This window comes from Montipora foliosa, chromosome 11 (assembly GCF_036669935.1).
Source record: "Montipora foliosa isolate CH-2021 chromosome 11, ASM3666993v2, whole genome shotgun sequence".
NCBI lineage: Eukaryota > Metazoa > Cnidaria > Anthozoa > Scleractinia > Acroporidae > Montipora > Montipora foliosa.
This window is the reverse complement of record NC_090879.1, coordinates 22,963,079-22,987,509: the sequence shown is the minus strand read 5'-3', so window position 1 is coordinate 22,987,509 and position 24,431 is coordinate 22,963,079. Positions and strand designations below refer to the sequence as shown.

Below are 24,431 nucleotides of genomic sequence, written 5' to 3'. Positions count from 1 at the left end.
ATAACAGTGATTTTCCCTAGCAATGTGAGTCGGCGGTATTTCCAGCATCTCAGGATTTCTTTAACTTTTTCGAGTTTCTCATTGTAGTTTAAGGAGGCAGATAGTTCGGGATCTGTTGAAATCCATAGACCTAGGGATTTAACCTTGTCTTTTGGCCATTTGAGTTCTTTTCCTGATAACAAAATTTTATCATTTCCAACACTTGCGCCGATCCATAGAGCTTCAGTTTTCTTATCATTGAGTCTGAGGCCAGAGACTTTGCTGAAATCGTCAAGCATTGCGAGGGATGAAAAAAGAGATTCGCGTGACCCGTCTAATATCAGTGTTGTGTCATCGGCATACTGACTTAACTTAATTTCCACATTATTTACAGAGATTCCCTTTATATTAGTATTTTTTCTAATTGCCATGGCAAGCACCTCTGCTGATAGGATAAATAAATAAGGTGAGAGCGGGCAGCCTTGCCTAACACCTCGTTGAATCTCAAAAAAATTACTTGCCCATCCATTATTCAGAATACAGCTTTCAGTATTACTATACAGGGTTTTCACCCAGTTAATCAATGAAGCACCAAATCCGTAGAAACTTAGTGTGTCATGTATGAAGGACCATTCGAGAGAATCAAATGCCTTTTCAAAGTCAATAAAAAGTAATAGGCCCGGGATATTCTTTTCTGTGGCGTATTGGATAATAGAGTCGATAAGTCTGATATTTTCGCCTATGAATCTGTCTTTCAAGAATCCTGTTTGATCATGATTGATAAGGTTTGGAAGTACTAGTTTAATTCGGTTTGCAATAGATTTTGCTGCGATTTTGTAGTCAGTATTCAAAAGGGTAATAGGTCTCCAATTTTTGATGAAGTACAGTTCCGCATCTTTTTTTGGAATTAGTTTAATCACCCCTCGTCTTTGCGTCACTGAAAGGCAGCCGGAGTCTAAAGCATAGTTGAGTGCCGAAATTAAAAAAGGAGAAATGTCTTTCCAAAAAACTTTATAAAATTCGGCAGGAAGTCCATCTGTTCCTGGCGTTTTGTCGGACTCCATCTTCTTCAGGGCTTCGAGACATTCCGTTTGAGTTAAGGGGCCTTCACATAAAATTTGTTCTTCATTCGACAAAGAAGTGGAGTTCACTTCAGAGAAGAATGTAGACTGGAAGCTGTCGGGTTTTTTTGACGTATAAAGGTTTTTGTAGAAAGCGGTACATTCAGATAAGATATCTCTATCTGTGGTGACGAAATCAGTGTCATTAATTTTTAATTGACTAATTGTTCCTTGTTTACAGTGCCTTTTTTCAAGATTTAGAAAGTATGCAGAGTTCCTTTCGCCCTCGTTGTACCATTGCGACTTTGACCTAATAATTGCACCTTTGGTCCGATACTCAAAGATGTTTTCCAATTCTTTCTTTAAGGTAAAAATTCTTTCTGCAACAATATGGTATGAGGGGTTACCATTGCTTGAATTGTCTATATGTTTCTCTAAAAAAGCGATTTCGCGTTCCAACATTTCTTCGCGTTTTCTTGTTGTCACGTTTTTGTATGCAGCATAGGATATTGATTTCTCTCGCACCTTTAATTTGATCATCTCCCAGAGTAGGGCTGGGTTCACCGAGATGTCTTCTTTGTATTGGTTCACGGTGTTTTCAATTACTGTTTTAATTTCTTGGACATATCTCATTTCGCTTAGAAGAGACGTGTTCAATTTCCAAAAACCTTTGCCTCTAGGGTTCGAGTGTAAAGCTACATTAAGAGTAATCATCGAATGATCCGTTTTGAAGCCAGGAAGAATATCTGCATGGGTCACATCACATAAGGATGATTCACTGACTAGAAAAAAATCAAGTCGACAGTGTATGACTGGTTGGTTTTGTCGCCAAGTATATCTCTTGGTCTCCGGGTTGAAAAGTCTCCAAATATCAATCAAACCAAGATTTTCAGAGAAGTCTTGAATCACTTTTAAGGCATTCTTGTGTGTTCTGGCAAGGCCACCCCTCTTATCCTTTTCAACTTCAAGAACTAAGTTAAAGTCCCCACCAATTATAATTTCCTCACATTTAAAATTTGATAAATGATCGAAGAAAACCTGAAAGAAGTTTGGATCGTCTTCATTCGGAGCGTAGATGTTAGCCACAGTCAGACGCTTGTTATCAGCAACGATATCACATATTAAAAAGCGACCATTCGGATCCGAGAAAACCTTGTGGATCTGACAATTGAAGTTATTGTTGAAAAGAATACCAACCCCTGCTTTGTTGCTGCTGCAGCAGCTGAAGAGCGCTTTATATCCCCACTCACAAGTCCATTTATCAGTAGTATCTTGAGAACAATGGACCTCTTGCAGCATATAAATAGATTTCTTTTTTACTCTCAGCCAGTTAAACACCTCTTTTCTTTTGGCATTGTTTCCCAATCCCCTGACATTAAGGGAAACTATTTTCAAATCTGTTGTATTGTGAGTGATGAAAGAAACGGAGTTGACGGTTTTGCATTTTCACAATAAAAGATATCTAAATGACCACATGCCTTCAAGCTATTGTTGATGAGATAGATTGCTATGCCCTGGAGACAGTACAACGAAAACACACACAAATTGAATAAAATTACTAAAAGACTTTTGGTTGAGAAATTAGGCATCTTGCTACAGTAAACAAGAGAAAAAGCCTGTAGCTCTGTTAGACTATTTAAGCTGTCGACCGCCTCTAATTAGTTAAACGCATATTGGCAATAAAAAAAAAAAGAAACTGCGAAACCTTTGAAGAAATTTGCAGGTCAATCTGAACAAAGTTATTTTATGTGGGTTAGACAGTAAATTTTTGCCCGACGGGCCACAATTTACCTTTAATATACAGTTTGTCTGGTTGCGACTGGCTGAAGGAGGCAGCAACTCCATTTCGTCTGGCATCTTTAAAAGCATCCATCTGTACTTTTCTTCGGGTAATGATATCCCTGGGAAGGTCTCGGAACATTTGGAAGTTGGTGCCTTTAAGTCGGTGACCAAGTTTAAAGATCTGCTCACAGTCTTTGTACCTGAGGAAACGGGCTAGAATAGGACGCGGATTTCCATCTTTGCTTTTACCGATCCGATGTACTCGCTGGATTTCTACGCTCCTTGCATCCCTGTAACCGAGATCCCGTTCCAAAAAATTTCGAAGAACTTCTTCGGTGTTTTCACCAGAGCGGCCGCCTATTTCTGTCGATTCTACTATGTTGGTGAATTTAATATTCTCCCGGCGAGAGTAGGCTTCTAAGTAAAGATTTTTAGTGTGGACCTCCTCTAGCAGAACCTCAGTTTTCTGGCATTTTGTCGTCAGCTCTGCTAATTGAGTTTCGTAGAGTCGATGCGCTTTCTCCGCAGCTTCTGTCTTTTCCTTCAGTTGTTGTCCGGTAAAGTTGATTCCTTCTTTTAGGTCGTCAATATCTTTATTCGTTGTTGTTTGGGGATCTTCTAGCCTTTGGGTTCGTTTCTCTAAGTTCTCGAGATTGGCTTCAATCTTCTTCACGGCTGATTCTATTGAATCAAGCTTTTCCAGTTTTGCTAGGATTGCTTGCAGAGTTGCACCAACATCTTGTGTCATACTGAGAGCTGTCATTATTTCGTCTTCGTGGTGCGTTGGCGAGGAGTACTGCTTGGTTTTTTTTATTTCCGGCGAAAGACTTGACTCGTCGGAGGAAGCTGAAGATCTGGTTTTTCTTTTGCTGAGAAATTGACCAAAATAAACGGCCATTTGCCAAAATAGGGCAGAAAAATGGGCGGGCGACAGCAACGTACGTCTTTATGCCGCCATTACTCGTCCCAGTCTCCTCCCGTCGAAACTTAATGTTTCCTTGCATTCTCTTGTTGTAATTAAGTGAAGCACGATTCCCCGGCGAGTATCGTCTTGGCTGACGTTTCAACGAGCTGAACGGAAGTCAACTTCAGAATCAAGTATCATCCAAAACGGTGGAACCTGAGCGGAGGTCATCTTCTGAGTCCCTTGGCTCACGTTGTCGAAATGTCAGTCAATGTCATCCTAAACAGGCCTTGTACACTCACCCGGATGATTGAACTTCACTTAATAGGCTATTTCTGAGTTCATGTCTGCCCCCTCTTCAAAGCGCGTCTAAGTGCGAAGTTTTCGTGATGGTAATTAGTTATTTTTTACATATGAAAGAAAACTAATTTTCACAAGAAAAACTTCGCACTTAGACTCGCTTTGAAGAGGAGGCAGACATGAACCCGGAAATGGTCTATTCAATGATATGTCTCACGATTCTCCTGTTGATTGCAAACATTTTCCCTACCTTTTTCACTTAGAAAGTAATCTCCTTTTCACCTGACATTGATCCTGTCGGCCTTACCATACCCGAGTTCTCTTCTAGTTTTAGTCTTTTGCCCAAAGATACCCTAATAATAGGAAAACACATTGCGTGGATGTTCAATTTGTGGTACGACGCAAAGCTTCAAAGCCTCCCTCCCCTCCCTGATTATTTGAAAAACCACTATTAGTTAAATCTCGTTTTTGCATAGAACAGAAATTCCGACAACAGAATGGTAATCGCGTTCAATCCGATTTTCCAGCCAATAGTGCTTGCGCCAAAATTATCGAGAGTGCACTCGACTTTCGTGCGCGAGGCCTCGGGTTCGAACCCCGGCCGGACAACACGAACAAGGCTAGGTCTTTAAATAACTAGCCTAGGAGCAGTCCCTCTTTCGTCTCTTAGTTAGTCGACCGCTGACGGTCGCGCGATATCTGGATTCGAATTTCTTGCTTGTCCTCTCCTCGCGTGCGACTAAATAAGCGGCGAAAGAGGGACTTCTCGTAGCCTATTAAATGTTCCATCAAGACTTTTAAGTCTTCTCGGTAGGCCCCTTCTCACAATATTTAGTCGTAAATAGTTCTTTGGTAGGTAAAAAAAGCACTCATTGCTCGAAAAGAGTAGGGGACGTAGTTTCCTTTGTTGTGGGCTGGCCTTTGAGTGTAAGTGCAAAAATTACACAGGCCCACATCAGCTCTGTAGCTGCTAATATAATTATACTAACCTGCCTCAGCAAATACACAAAAACAAAACAATAAACAACGGATTACTTACACTAATACATAAACCACAGAAATGAGGTGCTTGTGACGTTGGAATCAACTGATTATCATGATCGCGGTCGCAGAAGCAAATGAAGCAGTTGCTAAACTGTTAACTCGTTATGCATATTCTTTTTCTACGAGTCCGTCAATTCTGATAAATATTCTGAGATAGATGAAGCAATAAGCGGCTTACCTCAATTTCATCGAATTGTTCAAGTAACCCCTCTTTTTCTTTTTTGTGTCGTTTTTGTCTCTCTTTGTCTTGTTTGGACACAACTGGACGAATCAGCTTGATACACATCATTTTTGCTACTTTTACATCTGGAGAATGGCCTTAAAAGAAGAAGCGAACTGTGCACCATTCGGTTTGTTGTATTCGTTGAAAACTGTCTTGTGTTCTCCGCGGAACTCGAGACAGCATGAAGACGCGCGCAGTAAAATAGAAAAGTAGGAAAGCTGATGACCGCAAAACCGGCCAAGGTTCTGCTATGACGAAAGGTTTCTCCAGTTGTAAATGTCAGTGTTTTAATAAATCATCTTCACGACGGCAAGGTGAAAGTAGCTCAACAGCTCTTATCAGTGAGTGCGACGGAGGGTTCATGTAGTAACTCTCGTGAGGTACAATGAAAATCATGGCTTGCTACTAAAACCATTCCAAAAGATTAAACAAAAGAAATAAGAAATGCTAATGAAACACTGAAAGACTTGGAAAACGCGGGAAATAACCAAATTAGGATGCTGCACTTGCATTCGCCCGGGTTCTAACCTCGTTCCGTTCCGATCACTGCAACAATTCGTCGCTGGTGATTTTCAACTAGTCTTCCCCTGCTTTTTGGGGTTTTCAACCATGCAGTGTTGGGAAAGTTAAGATTATGACTTCCTTATATAAATTGTCTTCCTCCTTTTCTCTCACACCGTAACCCTGCACTCGCTTCAAGTTGTTACCTTGAATTTACAAATTCACCATTTCGCAAAATACTGTAGCTTCTGCCACAGTTTTTTAAAATGACGGTCCAACGAGCACTGCATGACAGTCAAACTTTCTGGTTGGTATTCTTGACCGTCCTTTTTTATAATTTCAGCGAAAAAACGGCAAAAAACTGCATGTAGCTCATGACGGGGGATAGCTTCCAACTTTCTCGCTTCGTTACGCTGTTTTAGTTTTGGTTTTTGCCTCTCAGGTTGGCAAGCTCTTCTTCCGGCAACGTAGGCGATCTCACATTTGCGGTAAGATCGCTGAGAAAGTCCTGAGAAATGGAAAAATTTGGCAAATCTCCGTGGCAAAACTCCGCCATTGTCAACTACTACAAACAGAGAAAACAACGCCGATGTATGCTTTGTGCTGATTGGCTAGTTTCTATTACCTATTGTATTTTCTGGGATTTGATTGGCTTAAGACAAAATGTCCTATATTTTCTAAATACAGTTTGCCTGTTTTTAAAGGAAAACCCTATCTGAAACTATCCAAATTAATCCTTAATTGGACATTTTAAAGAATTAAAGAATAATAGCTATGCTGACAATTGCAGATTAACTACCAGCTATATAATTAGACCCACAACTCACCTCGCTTGCTTCATCCACCTGAAAGTCTGGATTAGTAAACATGGCGGAGAACCTGTCATCTCCCAACGGATTACTGACGTCAGTGGTCTGAAAAAAAGACGTCCACTTTTGAAGAGGAAATAACTATTGCCAGGGTTGATAATGATTGCCTTGATGTTCTAATTCAAGAAATATAAACAAAATTAAAGAATTCCGGAATGATCTTTCCGACTTATCCAGGAGTGATAAGAGCCTCTTGTCGTAGGGTACATTACAAGTGCAATACCAAAAAAATTACACTCCAAGTTGCGGAAGGGCATTGCACTCTGCTAGTGAAATCTGCAAAGGACCTACTCGCCAAAGCAACAATTAACGACAATCGCCGATTCACACTAGCAGCTTGAATCGAATAACAAATTAACGGAAGATTTGCTCGTCTAATGTAAATTCTAGACGGACAATTTACCTGATGCTTGTCGTACGGTTGTAAATTCATATCAAAACGGACAAAATGAAAGTTCTTATAACAGCAAAACTAATTTCCTCAGCTATTGAGATGTTCCATCATGAACCACAACTCTCTCTAAGCTAGTTCAATTCTCTTTAAAATGCAACCGGCACTTTTTCTTGTGGTGTAACGGTTAGCGCTAACCGCGTTCAATGCCATGGAAACCTATAGGTTTTAATACCCCTTAACTAATGGTTAGCGCTAACTAGGCTTCGAGCAACCGGTCCCAAAAAAACAAATCGACCTTGAAAAATAATCTTGATAGACGACCAAACTCGCGGTCAAAATAAGAGTTTGGCCGTGGCCCCCGCATGATTTTGTCCGCTGAGACGACTACGCCGTTCAGATGATTTGTTCCTCTCTAGTGAAACAATTACGAATATTTTAGTCTTACGAGTCCCTTTCGGAAAAAATAGGGCTCATTGAGCTGAGTAGTTGACGAAACCGCACACACAAAATAACATTAAAAGACAATGAATGATATTTCAACATCACTGTTTTCACGAGAAAATGTTACTTACATTTACTGTCTTCTTCTTGGTATCCTTTTTCGCTACCATCAGCTTCTCGGCTAAGCTACGGTTTACTTTCGGGAGTTTCTAGTTAAGAAAGGCGCAGTACAATTACAAGGGAACGAAAGGTTTACCATGTACAATTCTACATTATCCTCCACAAAAATCTAAGTAATTAAAATAGAGATTGAATAGTTTGTATGAACCCGCCTTGTGTTGATCAGTGCAGGTACTGATAAACCAGAATGTGTTCGTCACCTGACGATTGATGATCCAACGAGATATTATTATTTCAACATTTATGGTTCAAATGTTTACAAGTGTGACCATCGCCTGACAAGGGGCTGGTACAAGTTCTTAATTGGTACAGTAATGGCCACAACTTACCGATCTGGAAGTTCGCGCCACTGTGACACCAATTATCGAGGGTGGTTAACCGAAAGTCATCCATCCGTTTCAGATGGGATTGTCAATCGCAAAGTTTGTTTTACTCACTCATCAAGTTCAAGGTGTCTTACTCGACGTACATCAAGGTCCGAAACTGTGGGGAATTTTACGTCTAAAAACTGAAACTCACACTAAATTGTTACCTTAATTATTGCACCGATCGGTGAATGGTATTGACTCTGTCAGGGACACAACCTGCACTTTTTAGGCATTGTATATGTCATCACATACGCGAAGAAATTACTGAATGCTGATTGGCTGACGCCGAGAGTTCTCCTATGCCAGCCTCCGAACACTGAGCAGCCCAAAGGGACTCCGGGAAGAGGGTAGGCGCCGATGGGGAAATAGGGGAATCTTTGCCTCATTAAGCACTATCGTTTTATAATCAGTCAGCCGACAATGAGGGACTTAATGTTGAAAGTGCACTGTATAATGAACTATCTCTGAAAATTTGAATGCGCTCTGAGCATTGATGCTTTCAAAATTTGAAGGTTTACAAAAAATGTCCGCTATTATTAGCGAGTTTGCCACCAAAGAATTTATCAGTTTTTGATGGCTAATAATTGGCTCGTTATCAGAGCTTTTTATGAAAGGCCTCAAATTGGAGATTGATTTCAAATTGGGGGTTAAGAGTGGGATAGGGATTCTCCACTTTCTGGGGTGTTCTGCATTCGCAAAATGCCCTCTTTCTTTAGTGAGTTATCCTACAAAGAAATTTATAAGATAGAGCGCTTTTCAGTAATTTTAGAATAAGGACGAATCAAAAGAAGAAAATGGAGGTAAGCAAAATTCACTTTAGAATCTCTTTCAATCTAAAAATCGGCCAGCTAAATTAACAATGGCATGACAATCGTATTTGATACATGTAGTCTAATAAATACAACTTATTGGAGCAGTGCAAGAATTTTTAAAGGTTTTCATAGATATCGATTAGTCCACCAGATTCAATTTTGACAAGCCAACAGTTAAAAGATGCAAGGTGAATGAATATCACCGTACCAACTGTAAGAAAACACAAAATTTTGGATTATATTATTTACTAGCCTTCATACAGTCTTATCCCTGCTTGCCCTTCTCCCTACCTTCTCCTATATCTCGAGAGAACAATGAAGTAAATTTAATCTCATGAAGAACTCTTGGCTGAAGCTCAAGGAATCCAACTGGGGGGAGGTGTACTCCAAGAAAAATGGGGTGGGAGTGTGCAGCCCCCTTGCTAAAACCCTTACCCTAATTCAGACCAAAGTCTACGATTTTTGCCATCCTATTTCAGACCTATTTTCAGACATTATTTCAGCTTTTACACGGTTGGCTTAATAATTTGAGAAGGGCTGTGTTGATGGTCTTATCGCCTAATGATGAAGAAGAATTCGAAGCTTCTTTTTAAAAACATACCCAATTCAAGACTATGAGTGAACAAACTATACCCTATTTCGGACCAAAATGGTCAAAATCGATACCCTATTTCAGACCAAATCGGCTAAAACACCACACATACCTACATACTCATATAAGGGAGTACTCCCCCCCCCCCCCCCCCTTTCCCTAATCCTCCTCCGGGTGAATACATAAAGTGGAATTCCTTGTAGACTACTGTGTTGCATAAAATGAAAGCCAGGTTTTCCGGGTTCCGGGTTCCGGGTTTCCCGTTTGAATACAAGCTTCACTAACGCTAAAAGCTATTAACAATGTGAAGATTCAATCGCAAGAATTTTAATTACCCTGGTGTTTGGAATCTTCGCACGAAATTTGAGATTCACTTCTGAATCTAATTATTGTGCGCCTTCATAACTCATTAATCTACGATTTTGTTTTTCAACGACGTCAATCAGTTTGCAGACAATCGCAGTAGAAACCAACAAAGTCCATTGGAAGTACCCAATCACAACGCTGAATGTGAATGTGATTGGCGTTGGTGAAAACGAAACCCTTAGCTTGTTTGGTGCAGTGAAGGTTTAATCGGATCAAATCAAATACAGCGATACTTAAGTCAACGTAATGGCGGCATCTCCCGTTCATTCAAGTCATCTCACTTTAGTTGTGGTGCTTCATCTTGTTTTTTCAATCGTTTCCATTACTTTCCTATCGTATAAAGTTTATTTCCCGGATAACGAGCTCTCGACCAAAGTTTTTCATTTGGAGAAAGAACTTTTTTCAATTCGCCAGGAGATATCGCTCGCAGGAACGAGTTATGGCGTAACTACGGTTCCATCGCCAACTTCGAAGTCCACCGCAGCGAAATTCTATAGAAATGAACGATACCGTCGGACTGTCAGGAAAGATCCTAAATCAGGCTCTAAAGACGCGATTCGCCGTGCAGAGTGCGTCAAGAATTTACTCAACAATCTGCAGGTATGTACGAATTCCTTATTGATGGATTCCATCCAAGTCCCCACATCAGTAACGCCAGAGAAATCCTTTCTAACTTAAAAGTGATTCGCCACTTGTAGTATGTTTATTTTCTCCTGAGCATTATTATACGGGCACTAAGAAATAACTTGGTTTTATTTCGCCGTACATCTGTTTATCGGTATTCCTGTTTCGTATTGTTTATCATTGTTTATGTTCTTTCAACGTAATTCTACTGTTCTGATTGAAGGTCACCGACATCGCTATCAACGGAAGTGGGAAACTTGTCTGCATGAGAGGTTGGTAAAATGATATCAGCTTTTTTTGGTGAAATTCCAAAATTTTTTTTTTTCTCAAAAGAAGCCAGCCAAGAGTCTTTGTGTCGCCGCATAAATAGCAATGCCTTTGGTGCTTGTTTTTTCGTACATTTGAAACAATGACCGATTCGGAGTTAAGCGGCTAAATCCGGAAATTAAAAGGGCTGTGTTGGCTGGGAGAATTTCTTTTCAATTCGCGTACAATAAAAATCTGTCTTTGCACCATCAAAACGCGCACGGTAAAATTTTTGGAAGAGAAAAAACAGTTATATGGTGTGCACTCTTAGTATGTTTGAATTTCTTGGTGTTGTCCTTGGACAAATAAGATTTTACTTCATTGTTTCTGCAACGTTACCTTACCTGCGATGCAACTGAGCACCCATTGATGCGGGAGTCGATGTAAGGAATGTAAACGGAAGCTATGTCAGAATTGTTTCTTCTTCTTTCATAAGGTCCCCGAGGCCCTCGCGGAGGGCCAGGTTCACCGGGTCCAGCAGGAAAACCAGGTCCCCAAGGTAGCACAGGACTACCAGGTTCACGTGGTCGTCGTGGTCACAAAGGCACTGATGGAAAAACAGGTAAACCAGGGATTCCAGGAACAAGTGCCAATGAAACGTTTATTGAAAATTTGGTCAAGAAAATGATGGTAACAAACTTTGGTGAGTAAACATTGTGAACTAATAATTATCTCTTTCTTAGTAGCTCCATACTTTACGCCAATTTAGAGTTTTTGCACAGTCTGCTGTGAGTTCATGTGACGTCACGGGACCATGTTGGAGGAGTGAAATATTCTTTTTTTGGAATTGAACTCCATTTTTATCAAAATTCTTCCTTTTCTTTTAGAATGCAAATATGGCTTCTGGTCACATGATCGAAAACACTGTATTTCTTCAAAACATATCAAGCTTACACTTTACGGTCTGTTAAAATATCTGTTATACCAACAGGTCCTCCTCGATTTGTGACAAAGACTCCATCTCTCGTCTCTGTAAGAGAAGGGAAAAATCTGTCGCTGGAAATTTCTGTGTCCGGTAATCCAGCTCCAAAGATCACGTGGTCAGTGCATGGGAGAGACTACGGGGATAAAAGCCGATTTAACATTACTGATAAAATCTTCAAGATTAGGGGCGTCCGCTTCGAAGATCAGGGAATGATCACGTGCCGAGCTGAAAATTTGTTTGGTATCCAAGAAACAAAAGTAGACCTTGTTGTTTTAGGTGAGCCGGTTTGTATTCATTTATGCCGTTAGACAAGGAATGAACGGGAAACAATATCAAATTTCAGTTTTTGTTCGTAGAAGAAGTGTCTTTGGCATACATTTGACCATCGAAAATTACTACAGTACATTTGATAAAAAAAAAATTAAAATTATATCGTTAAAAACCTCAAAAACAACATGACATCTCCACGCTATCTTAGCGTCATTATCGAGTTAAAAACTATTCAAGAATAAATGTTTGGTTACTGAAAACAATAGTAGCTAATCAAATGGCCAACTAAAAGAAAACTTAGCAATTTCAGAGTCCGTTTTTATATTCAGATTAGACTTAATTTTCTTTATAAAGACCATTCATAATACTAAACAATCGGTTGTTTTAAGTACTGTTCATTGTAGTATTTATAGAATTTTTCTTGTATAATTTTTTTCACTCAATAACGACCGTCAGGATAGAGTCGAAACGTTATTTTCCTTTTTTTTTTTTTTCTTTTTTTTTTTTTTCTTTTTTGCCTTTTATAAGAATTGATGTCATGAATGGATAGTGGATTTGATTCCCTGTACTGCATTTAATTTAACTATTGATTTACTGAGAGTGAGGTCTTAACAGGAAAATCTCAAACTGAGGCCTATCGCTCGGGTAATACAGTTGAAGGCCTAGGTTTGAGATGTTCCTGAAAAGACGGAACATTCAAGGTTTATCAATCTTTAGTGATTTGCTTCACAGTAGCAGGCCTGGCATCATTGTTGGTTTAAGCGGAAGCGATCACTTAATATTCGGGTAATGCGAACGCTCATCAGTTAATTTCTTGTTTGAAATCGCACTGACGCATACTCTGTCAGATTATTTATATTCGAGACAAATGATTGCAATTTGGTTTGGTAAATGTTGTCGACATTCTAAAGAATCAAGGGACAAACAAATGTCAAAAAATACAGGGAAGCGCCAATTGGTCCTGCATAAAATTTCCTTTGGTTTTTGTCCTCCATTTACCTGATTCCTAACAGGTTTGTGGGCATTAGGGTCATAAAATCCTTGCACTTACATTCAGCCAATCAAACCGCTCGTTATATCGGCAACAAAAAAGCTCGAGCCATATAATACAAGATGATGTTGGGAATGATGACATGAAATCATCGAAACATGTCACTTTTGTCGTTAATCTCTCCTTTAAAATGTCTGACGAAATCGATTCTTGTATGTTTTCGACGAATTAGGCTCTCAGTCTGCCATCTTCATGACAAGAAACAATCTGAAATTAACCGTTTTTCATTATGATAGTCACCAATTTTGCGCTTTCCTCGTCTGTAGGTGCCCCACGGTTTCCCAAGTCTCCACCGGGTCAAGTCATTGGTTATTTGGGCAAAGAGACGAAGCTGCAATGTAAAGTTCTTGGTAACCCAACCCCTGAGGTGAACTGGGCCAGATCACCAGCAACACCATTACCTCATAACCGAACTGTGACCAGTAAAGACAGTCTTTTAATCACCAGCACGGCGGTCGGTGATGGTGGAATCTATATATGTACAGCAACAAACAAATATGGGATGATTATTCACGGAACTTTCCTTAAAGCGAAACCAATTGGTGAGTAACTGAACACTGAAATGGCAGTCTTTTGAAGGCAATTGCTTGGTATTGAAGGGCATTGAAGGGCCAAAGCAGCATGGAAATATGATTAAAATAGTTATGAACAGAAAAGTCAATAACCCAGAAGCCTCTCTCTACGATCGATGGACGGCGGCTCATCAGTCTTTTATATTAGGGAGCTTTTGCAACGACGACGGCAACGGCAACGGCAACGGCAACGAGAACGTCGCCATTAAACGTGAATTCGCGTCATTGTAATCGCTTTGCGACTGTTCCAAGGATTTTAACGTGGCAAAGGTGTGACAAACCCTCAAGAACGAAACTAGCATGAACGGCAATAGTTTTGGGGAGAATTTATCCTCAAGCGCTGACGTTCTCCCTAAAACCTCAAGATTTGGTCATTTAACGTTCTTGCTTTGCTGACGACGGCAAAGAAATAGACAGAAATGAAAAGATGTACGTGCAGGGCTTGCAAAGCAATTGCTTTTGCTCACCAAATATGCAAATGTGTGACGTTCTCGTTGCCGTCGCCGTTGTCGTGGCTAAAGCTCCCTATTATCTACTTTTAAGGCCGGGACACACTAGGCGACCAGTCGCAGCGACAGCTCTCTGCGACAAGTTCCTCCGTGTGTACTTCTTGCAAAACAAGTCGTTGCTGCGACACGACGCCTGTTCGGTGCGCATGCAGTGATCTCGTATGAAGGGGAATGTGAACTAGTTTTCTAATTCAATATGGCTGACCATATGACGCTCTCTCATTGGTTCATTTATATTTTGTCGCAGCGACTTGTTGCCGGAAGTGTACACACGGTACACTAGGCGATAAGTCGCTGCGACACGTCGCGGGGACAAGTCGCCGCAACAATTCGCATTGTGTGACACGGTTAATTTCATGAAAATCAGTGTCGCTGCGGCAGAATTTTGTCGCCGCGATCAGTCGCACGAATTCAAACCAGTTTGAATTTGTGCGACTTATCGCAGCAACAAAATTAGCGGAAGCAGCGTTGTCGCATCGTATGTACACTTCCGGCAACAAGTCGCTGCGACAAAATATAAATGAACCAATGAGAGAGCGTCATATGGTCTGCCATATTGAATTAGAAAACTAGTTCACATTCCTACTTGTTTTGCAAGTAGTACACACGGAGCGACTTGTCGCAGAGACATGTCGCTGCGACTTGTCGCCTAGTGTGTCCCGGCCTTTAGGACAGCTACTTCTAGATTTTTGCGTGAACAAAGCGTGACGGTATTGTGTTCTTTGCACGGTTCATGACTTTGCATTAAAGCAAGAGCAATCCCTCGTGCATAAACTAGATTGCAGACCAATCAATCATACGCGTTGTGGTCATCAGGGCCAATCTGATTGGCCATAATTTGGCGGGACCCTTATTCTGCTTCTGTTATGAAGCATTTTGTTTTCAAGACCTCGGTTACATGAATTAAGTTTCCGCTGAAAAAGAACGAGAAAGGTCTACAATACAGCAACGAAATTTGGGCTTTTGAAGAGCTGCATGGTATTTGCCGTCGGCAGGTTGTAAAACGATACTCATCCATGGTAAAGGTCCGCTATTTCCATGCCTTTCATCAGATCTATTTTTTCCTATCCCAATCGGGATGTCTTCCTTTAGTGTGCATGACTCTTCCATGCACCTGTAAAGAGCGCAGCTTACTTGCGGAATAGTTTTGGTTTGAATTATTTGTAGCTGTTCTTATCGAGGGATGTAAATGAAGCGGGTTCATTGGAGCATATCCATGCAGAGGGAAAAACTTAAAAGTAAAGTGAGCGTTAAAAGTGATTCCAAGGTTCCCTTTCCTTATTCCCAATAACATTCAAGAAATTAGGTTAAATTTAGATTTATAGACTCTGAACCAAGCCATTCCCCAGGAACCTTTCCCTGCTGAATATTATGCCAAATTTTATATATAGTCTTATGAGGCATGTATGACCACTATAAAGTCTTTTGCCTTTAATTTTCTTAGAATCTCCTGTCTTCACCTCTAAGCCGGCGACTTTAATCACAGTACCCAACATTAGAGATTCTGTACGAGTCAACTGCTCTGCCAAAGGATTGCCCCTACCGCAGATCACGTGGTACAAGGATAACGTCATTATAAATTCCACCACTAATATCACCACAGATCAAGTGACCAGCGAGTATGAAATTAGTCAGTTTGAGCCCTCGGATCAGGCAACATACACATGTGTTGTTCGCAATGAATACGGCGACACAATAACTGCAGCTGCAAGGATTGGTAAGTTATAGCGAATTTTCATCAATTCGCACCTTTTGCAACCATTTCGTCTTGCAACTTTTTAGGTTTAAGAGTGTAATGCGCTCGTGAGAAGAATGGTAAGTTAGTTGCTTAGCAGCGAGTGTCTTCCGACAATGACCCCAGGAGTGCGACCACCACCAAGAACACCCTTTGCCCTTCATTAACCGAAATTCATTTTATTTTACGGGAATTCAATAACATCTCGTCAAAGACTTGAAGATCCCACAGAAGATAGCTGTGAGTTGCAGACACAATTACATAACTTGGGAAGTACATATTCACACACTACGTGCCCGCGACTCACAGGTAGTCTGCCCTAATATCCTCAGAGGCTTTGACAATTCTTCTACGGATTTTGTTTGGAATTCTATTTCTTCTTCGCGGCATGCTGCATTAAATTTTTGTGCGTTTAAAGTGTACATGTACTTGCCATAAATGACTATCAAAAAATGTAAACGACAGTGTTATTGATGTTATTGTTATTCCAAACACGTAATAGACTTTACAGGAAAGAAAATGACACCATAATGATGTTATTGAAGATGGATTACCATCATTGCGCCATTGAACCAACGAATGATTAAAATAACATTTATTCGTGAACATGTACTTCCTAAGATGTTATTGAATTCCCATAAAATTAAATGAATTTTTATTTTACTGATATTGAAGAGCATAAGGTTTAATTCAAGTTCTTTTTTGTGCAACCAATCAATTGCCAACCTCAAGGAAGACTCGTGTGATTGGGTAGTATTCAGGGAAGAAAATTGTTAATTAATTTAATAACCTGTAATTTCCAAGATCGAAATGTTCATTCTCCTAAATAATAGGTTTCTTTGTTGGGTAGTCATGAGAATTTGTTGTTATATCAAGATCACTCCTCTCAAGCTGATAATTATCTTCATTCTCTATACCGGTCTGACTGGCCTTTCATTGAAATTCTGAGGAGAATTTACATTCTGATCACTCCTGGAAGTCAAAGCGTTAAATTGTTTAATTTCTCGGGATGCTTGCTGCAACGCTCCCCTTCCACGCGAAAACGTCGCTGAAGCAAGAATGCAACATAAATCCTGCCAAAATCATAGCAGGCTATAAATTTATCCTTTGAAGAAAGAGTGGTTGTACAAAAATTAAATTATCCTTACAAGTTATTCAAGTTTGATTACGATCAATGCCTTATCTTTATTCTCAGTTCTACCCAACTGTGGCGATCCAGGCAAACCAAACAATGCAATTGTTAGCAGCACGAATCATTGGTCAGGGGGATACGTCAGATATCTCTGTCATCCAGGATATACAATGTTTGGTCAAGCCGTTAGGAAGTGTCTTCCCAGCGGACAGTGGAGCGGAGATATGCCGCCAACATGTGAGGGTTTAAGTCTCAAAAATAACTTCTATTCTCTCCAGTGAATACCAAGAAATAAGTTGCAATATTTGAAGGAATACTTGTATGATAATTCCTCGCATTCTTCTGGATGAGTTACTGTATATATCATCCTCGAAGTATGTTAATTTGAAGGCGTTGAAGAATTAGTCCTTCCAAATCGCGGTCTGGCTTGTCAGTTCTGTCAAATGGAGAGCGTCCTAAATCGCCTTAGTTTCTTATACAGTGGTTGACGAACTTACGTGTGTTTGGTTGGTTGGGAAGAGGCGGCGTTGTTCAGTGGTTAGGGCGTTGGGTTTGCATGCCCCTGGTTCAAATGCCGTTCTAACCGCTAGTTTGAGTTATTTCCGGTTCCCGTTGTCCCGGATTCAACTCTACCAGCCAGTTGAAGTTCTTAATCATGTTTCTGTTAAATTTGAAGTGCTTCTTTCAGATTATTTAAAAGTGGGTACCTGTAAACTAGCTTAATAGCTAAGTGCACTTCCACTATAGCATTTACAACTGGGATATTTGATACAAGCTAGATGAATAAAGCGAATATTCCTTGCTTCGCTGTAAATACTTCTGGTTCTGGTTTCACTACACTGCATTTAAATATTTTAAACCTTTTCAGAGCCAGCGAGTTTTAGCCATTAGCAAGAATATCAATGCGCCATCAAAGCCCGATTCTCAATCTGTCTCCATACGGCACAAGTAGCATCGGCTTTCAACATCCACTGCTTTGTCCACTGGCATATATTAAAATGTAACCGATCTCATTATGATGATTAAGGGGAAAAGCTTTCCACAGGTTTTTATTAACCATTCGCTGATAAATAATTAAAATAGAGATTGAATTGCTTATACGAACCCAGCATTTGCGTTGATTTTTCAGGTACTGATAAACCAGAATGTCTTCGTCACACGACGATTGATGATCAAACGAGATATTATGCCACGTATTTTTCCGCAAGTGGTTATAAGTGTGACCATCGTCTAACAGAGGGCTGGTACAGGTTTTTGTTCTTTGCATCAATGGCCACAGGTTATGGCAGTGGAAGTACCCGCTACTGTGACACCAGTTATCGAGGGTGGTTAACCGGAAGTCATCCAACCGTTTCAGATGGCATTGTCAATCGAAAAGTTTGTTTTGCGCACACATCAAGTTCAAGGTGTCCGTACTCGACTTACATCAAGGTCCGAAACTGTGGGAAATTCTACGTCTACAAACTGAAACCCACACCACGTTGTAGCCTTCGTTATTGCACCAATTGGTGAATGGTATTGACTCTGTCAGGGACAAAACCTGCACTTTTTACGCTTTCGCCGACAAATCACTCGTTACCAATACATCTCTTATTGTCACCTTTTGTGCTTCATCAAGCATTTGTACATTCTACCAGAGGGATTTTTCTTTGCATCCAGAGGTTGATTACAAACCACGTACAGAGCGTTTCACATGACGTCACGGCGGCCATGTTGGTGTTCCCAGACAAAGAAATGGCGACCATGATGGTGTACCAATATAATCCTCCGGGAATTGAATTCTATTTTTATGCAAATACTTTCTTTTTGTTTCAGGAAGCCAGTATGGCTGCTGGTCACGTGAGTTGAAACGCTCTATAGACCAATTTCGATAGAATTGAAGTGGCTATCACCTCCATTCACTTTTTAGAACCTTTAGATTGAAATTTCACTTTTTTATTGGCTTTGAAAGATGGGAAAAGTGGTCATACTTTGATCAACAACCGAGCAATGAAGGCGAATGAGTTCGATACCGTGTTGACGTCACAAATTAATTTTCATCGCTGTTTTCAAAGGGTTATCTCAATACAAATTAATTTGTGACGTCAACCCGGTATACAACCCATTCCCCTTCATTGCTCGGTTATGGATCAAAGTATGACCACTTTTCCCGTCGTTCAAAGCCATTAATTAAATTAGTGAAATCTCAATCAAAAGGGACGATTTCGGAGAATAAATAAAGCGGGAAAGTGAGTTAAGGTGATAGGCACTTTAACTATATCTTAAAAGGAATAAACACGATTTCGATGCTCTGGGGAATGGAGAAAAGGTCAGAGTGATATATTTACTGCGTGTATATTCCTGGAAACAAGTTGATGTCGAAGAAGACAAATAGCAACGTTTATCATTCTTTAGTTCCAGTAGTTAACAAATTTCAACGTCAAAAGAAACGTTTGTCAACGGTGACTAGCATTGCCAGGCATACCAACAGTTGTGTGGTTGTCATGGTATTAATCGCTATCAGCGCTAACCCTGATTCGAACAACACAGTCTCGATTAGTCAATAAAGTGACGAGAAATTTCTTGATAATCATCATAAAGCGAATTAATTCTTAATAAACTGCTACATTGCTGAAGACTTAAAGACACCGCAGCTTGGCATTTTGTAATTAAGCGATCTATGTTTCCTGCGAAGGAAACCCATACCACAACGTGATAGACCACCAAAAGTGTATTTTACAAAGCTGTCTGTTTCTTGTATTGGACTCCATGGAACCAGTAAACTCTAACATGGAACAGAGTTTCGATTCTTGAAAAACCGCGAGATGGTTCGAAAATGGATGGATAAAACTTCGAATCGGCCAATCCAACAGGATTTAACTCGGCAGATTGCCACCCTTTGGATGCTGCGCTGCTACGGTGTGGACTCCAAGAAGCTTCCTTGGTTTAGCAAGCGACCAGAAGAAGAACCAACTTTGAGTCTCACACTTGCGCAAATCTGAACACCACCGGCTCCGGATCTGAAATTACCCCATTGCACTTGACAGGCACGTGAAAATCTTGCTTGCCAGCATCACCTGACGCGTTTTCCTCTCCAGAAAACTGGTGCTCGTTTTTCTTTACCCAAAATGCTTCGGGCTGAACGACGCAGCTTCCTTCGTTCCTCGACGTGCGCGCGCAACTCTTCGTTCCTTTGCATTTCTTTGTAAGTCTGAAAAGAAAAGCATTTCATAGATATCACACAACACAGCTCTTTAAAAAAGCCAACGTCATTTGATCGATATTGGACGAAGCTTTATCAGGGGCGGATATATAATCCTGGACAAAATGTCATGGGACACTTTTAACAATGAGCGCAAACATCGCTTCAATTAAAGGTTTACCTGATATTTTATAATAATTCCCCTCATTATCCCCTACCCCTCCCTCCTCCATGCATTGTTGAAAAAAACTGCTGCATTTCTCAATGTTTCCCGGATTCCAATCAACATTGAAAGGGGGGAGGGGGGCTGTATGACAGTGTGCCAAGAGTTTTGTCCAGGGTTGTTGGGGGAGGGTACCAAGGAATTAAGCGCTTCCTGAGAGCATGAATTTCACTTAGCTTGTCATCTTCCTTTCATGTTTAAAAAGAGTTGCGAAAGCCTGGTTTATATTGGATAAACTATTGTCAAAACCTCTCCTAACCTATGGCCATAGCTGTTTGCGCTCCGGAAAACTTAGCGCTATAAATAACTTGAGATGGAGAATGAGAAATCAAATCAAGACGATAATACAACGAAACCAGAAATCCATTAGAGTCCAAAAGAGTCGGTCTCTCTTATTTGGCCTGGGCCAATCAGGTTACGGTATTATTTAAATTTATAAGAATACAACTCCAACCAAATAATGGCCAATCAGATTGAAACTCATGACCGCAACGCCTCTGATTGGCCTGCAACCAAATAGCCGCGCGAGCGATTGCTCGCTTGTGTGAAATGCAAAACCATCGATCGGGCAGGGAACGCAATGACGTCATTTTTCCCGCAAAAAAACACACACACACACATCTAGCGGTAGCCGTACTAAAAAAAGTAATACCGTTAACTGATAGGCCGTATTCCGAGGTAGATCGAGCCTCCTGAGCTATTGTCTTCCGTCGAAACTTAATGTTTCCTTGCATTCTCTTGTTGTAATTAAGTGAAGCACGATTCCCCGGGCGAGTGTCGTCTTTACTGACGTTTCAACAAGCTGAACGGAAGTCAACTTCAGAGTCAAGTATCATCCAAAACGGTGGAACCTGAGCGGAGGTCATCTTCTGAGTCCCTTGGCTCAGAAGAAGACTTCCGCTCAGGTTGTCGAAATGTCAGTCAATGTCATCCTAAACAGGCCTTGTACACTCACCCGGATGATTGAACTTCACTTAATAGGCTATTTCTGAGTTCATGTCTGCCCCCTCTTGAAAGCGAGTCTAAGTGCGAAGTTTTCGTGATGGTAATTCGTTATTTTTTACATATGAAAGAAAACTAATTTTCACAAGAAAAACTTCGCACTTAGACTCGCTTTGAAGAGGAGGCAGACATGAACCCGGAAATGGTCTATTCAATGATATGTCTCACGATTCTCTTGTTGATTGCAAACATTTTCCCTACCTTTTTCACTTGGAAAGTAATCTCCTTTTCACCTGACATTGATCCTGTCGGCCTTACCATACCAGAGTTCTCTTCGAGTTGCAGTCTTTTGCCCAAAGATACCCTAATAATAGGAAAACACATTGCGTGGATGTTCAATTCGTGGTACGACGCAAAGCTTCAAAGCCTCCCTCCCCTCCCTGATTATTTGAAAAACCACTATTACTTAAATCTCGTTTTTCCATAGAACAGAAATTCCGACAACAGAATGGTAATCGCGTTCAATCCGATTTTTCAGCCAATAGTACTTACGCCAAAACTATCGCGAACGAAGGCATACTTTGAACATTTCGATCAAGTCCAATGTAATATACCGTTCATTTTGAAAATAAATAAAGGAATCCCAAAAGGGTAGAAAAATCGGAGTTGACTTCCTTATTCCTATTTTGGAGAGGTGCCGAGTACCAAGATGCGCCCTTAACATTAATATGGTTAAAACAGAAACTAACTTCTTTTCCTTCAAGGCTGCTGTTGATTTCGCTGATTTCACAGTTGTAAAGTTCTCTCCTGATTTAAGTTCGTAAAATTTCGGTTTGCTCAGCACTGGTCTCTCCTCGTTCTTTCTGGCTTCCTTTCGCTGTTTCTTCAGTTCCTCGCGCCATTCCCTTTCATCTTCTGAGCTGCTTGATTCCTCCTCGCTCGGACGGCCCTCGGGTTCCTGCACAAGAAATCAAACCTCTAAACGACCGACGACCAGATGGCTCAGTGGAGAGTGCACTCGACTTTCGTGCGGGAGGCCTCGGGTTCGAACCCCGGCCGGACAACACGAACAAGGTCTTTAAATAACTAGACTAGGAGCAGTCCCTCTTTCGTCGCTTAGTTAGTCGACCGCTGACGGTCGCGCGATAACTGGATTCGAATTTCTTGCTTGTCCTCTCCTCGCGTGCGACTAAATAAGCGGCGAAAGAGGGACTTCTCGTAGTCTATTAAATGTTCCATCAAGACCTTTAAGTCTTCTCGGTAGGCCCCCGTTCTCACAATATTTAGTCGTAAATAGTTCTTTGGGACGTAGAAAAAACACTCATTGCTCGAAAAGAGTAGAGGACGTAGTTTCCTGTGTTGTGGGCTGGCCTTTGAGTGTAAGTGCAAAAATTACACAGGCCCACATCAGCTCTATAGCTGCTAATATAATTATACTAACCTGCCACAGCAAATACACAAAAACAAAACAATAAACAACGGATTACTTACACTGATACATGAACCACAGAAATGAGGTGCTTGTGACGTTGGAATCAACTGATTATCATGATCGCGGTCGCAGAAGCAAATGAAGCAGTTGCTAAACTGTTAATTCGTTACGCATATTCTTTTTCTACGAGTCCGTCAATTGTGATAAATATTCTGAGATTGATGAAGCAATAAGCGGCTTACCTCAATTTCATCGAATTGTTCAAGTAACCCCTCTTTTTCTTTTTTGTATCGTTTTTGTCTCTCTTTGTCTTGTTTGGACACAACTGGACGAATCAGCTTGTATTCCTGTAAGATACACATCATTTTTGCTACTTTTACATCTGGAGAATGGCCTTAAAAGAAGATGCGAACTGTGCACCATTCGGTTTGTTGTATTCGTTGAAAACTGTCTCGTGTTCTCCGCGGAACTCGAGACAGCATGAAGACGCGCGCAGTAAAATAGAAAAGTAGGAAAGCTGATGACCGCAAAGCCGGCCAAGGTTCTGCTATGACGAAAGGTTTCTCTAGTTGTAAATGTCAGTGTTTGAGTAAATCATCTTCACGACGGCAGGGTGATAGTAACTCAACAGCTCTTATCAGTGAGTGCTGCCGCAGTTTTTAAAATGACGGTCCAACGAGCACTGCATGACAGTCAAACTTTCTGGTTGGTATTCGTGACCGTCCTTTTTTATAATTCAATTTCAGCGAAAAAACTGCAAAGAACTGCATGTAGCTCATGACGAGGGATAGCTTCCAACTTTCTCGCTTCGTTACGCTGTTTTAGTATTGGTTTTTGCCTCTCAGGTTGGCAAGCCCTTCTTCCGGCAACGTAGGACATCTCTCATTTGCGGTAATATCGCTGAAAAAGTGCTGGGAAATGGAAAAATTTGGCAAATCTCCGTGGCAAAACGCCGTCAACGTCAACTACTACAAACAGAGACAACAGCGCTGATGCTATGCTCTGTGCTGATTGGCTAGTTTCTATTACCCATTGTATTTTCTGGGATTTGATTGGCTTAAAACAAACTGTCCTATGTTTTCTAAATTGGACAGTTTGCCTGTTTTTAAAGGGAAACTCTATCTGAAACTATCAAAATTAATCCTTAATAATAGCTATGCTGACAATTGCGGATTAACTACCAGCTATATAATTATAGACCCATGACTCACCTCGCTTGCTTCATCCACCTGAAAGTCTGGATTAGTAAACATGGCGGAGAACCTGTCATCTCCCAACAGATTACTGACATCAGTGGTCTGAAAACAAGACGCCCGCTTACAAAGAGGAAATAACTATTGCCAGAGTTGATAATGATTGCCTTGATGTTCTAATGCAAGAAATATAAACAAAATTGAAGAATTCAGGAATGATCTTTCCGACTTATCCAGGAATGATAAGAAACTCTTGTCGCAGGGTACATTACAAGTGCAATACCAAAGAAATTACACTGCAAAGTGCGGAAGGGCACTGAACTCTAACCACGTTAAATGCCATGGAAACCTATGGGTTTTAATACCCCTTAACCAACGGTTAGCGCTAACCAAGCTTCGAGCAACCGGTCCCAAAAAAACATATCGACCTTGAAAAATAATCCCGATAGACGACCAAACTCACGGTCAAAATAAGACGAATTACACGATCAAAAGATTGACCGTGGCCCACGCGTGATTT

General features: G+C 40.7%; 2 protein-coding genes across 3 annotated transcripts in view; one reads left to right on the top strand and one right to left on the bottom strand.

The window, feature by feature from the left end:
• The window catches only part of LOC137976189 (nucleolar protein 10-like), a 27,321-nt gene extending 3,240 nt beyond the window's left edge, over positions 1 to 24,081 (bottom strand). The window contains exons 1-5 of one of the 2 annotated variants that reach the window (XM_068823485.1): positions 23,930 to 24,081; positions 22,961 to 23,065; positions 22,036 to 22,244; positions 21,548 to 21,650; positions 19,714 to 20,130 (exon numbers count right to left, since the gene is read on the bottom strand). In XM_068823485.1, coding sequence (XP_068679586.1) covers positions 19,993 to 20,130; positions 21,548 to 21,650; positions 22,036 to 22,244; positions 22,961 to 23,065; positions 23,930 to 23,971 — 597 coding nt within the window. In that variant the 5' untranslated portion in view covers positions 23,972 to 24,081 and the 3' untranslated portion in view covers positions 19,714 to 19,992. Of the gene's footprint in view, positions 1 to 19,713; positions 20,131 to 21,547; positions 21,651 to 22,035; positions 22,245 to 22,960; positions 23,066 to 23,929 lie in introns of those variants that run through there. The other variant, XM_068823484.1, reaches the window with a different exon arrangement.
• On the top strand, positions 10,025 to 19,563 carry LOC137976183 (uncharacterized). Its single transcript, XM_068823476.1, has 8 exons — positions 10,025 to 10,416; positions 10,664 to 10,712; positions 11,183 to 11,389; positions 11,678 to 11,947; positions 13,259 to 13,534; positions 15,518 to 15,790; positions 17,004 to 17,177; positions 18,070 to 19,563. The coding sequence occupies exons 1-8, from the start codon at positions 10,063 to 10,065 to the stop codon at positions 18,450 to 18,452; spliced, it is 1,986 nt and encodes a 661-aa protein (XP_068679577.1). The 5' UTR covers positions 10,025 to 10,062; the 3' UTR covers positions 18,453 to 19,563.
• Positions 24,082 to 24,431: the final 350 nt, after the last annotated feature.

What these genes read in the sequence shown, in the direction of transcription:
- LOC137976183 (XM_068823476.1), top strand. Translation starts at nt 10,063, where the DNA reads ATGGCGGCATCTCCCGTTCATTCAAGTCATCTCACTTTAGTTGTGGTG. An exon ending in ATTTACTCAACAATCTGCAG is followed by an intron (nt 10,417 to 10,663) that starts GTATGTACGAAT and finishes TTCTGATTGAAG; the next exon opens with GTCACCGACATCGCTATCAA. An exon ending in AACTGCAGCTGCAAGGATTG is followed by an intron (nt 15,791 to 17,003) that starts GTAAGTTATAGC and finishes CTTTATTCTCAG; the next exon opens with TTCTACCCAACTGTGGCGAT.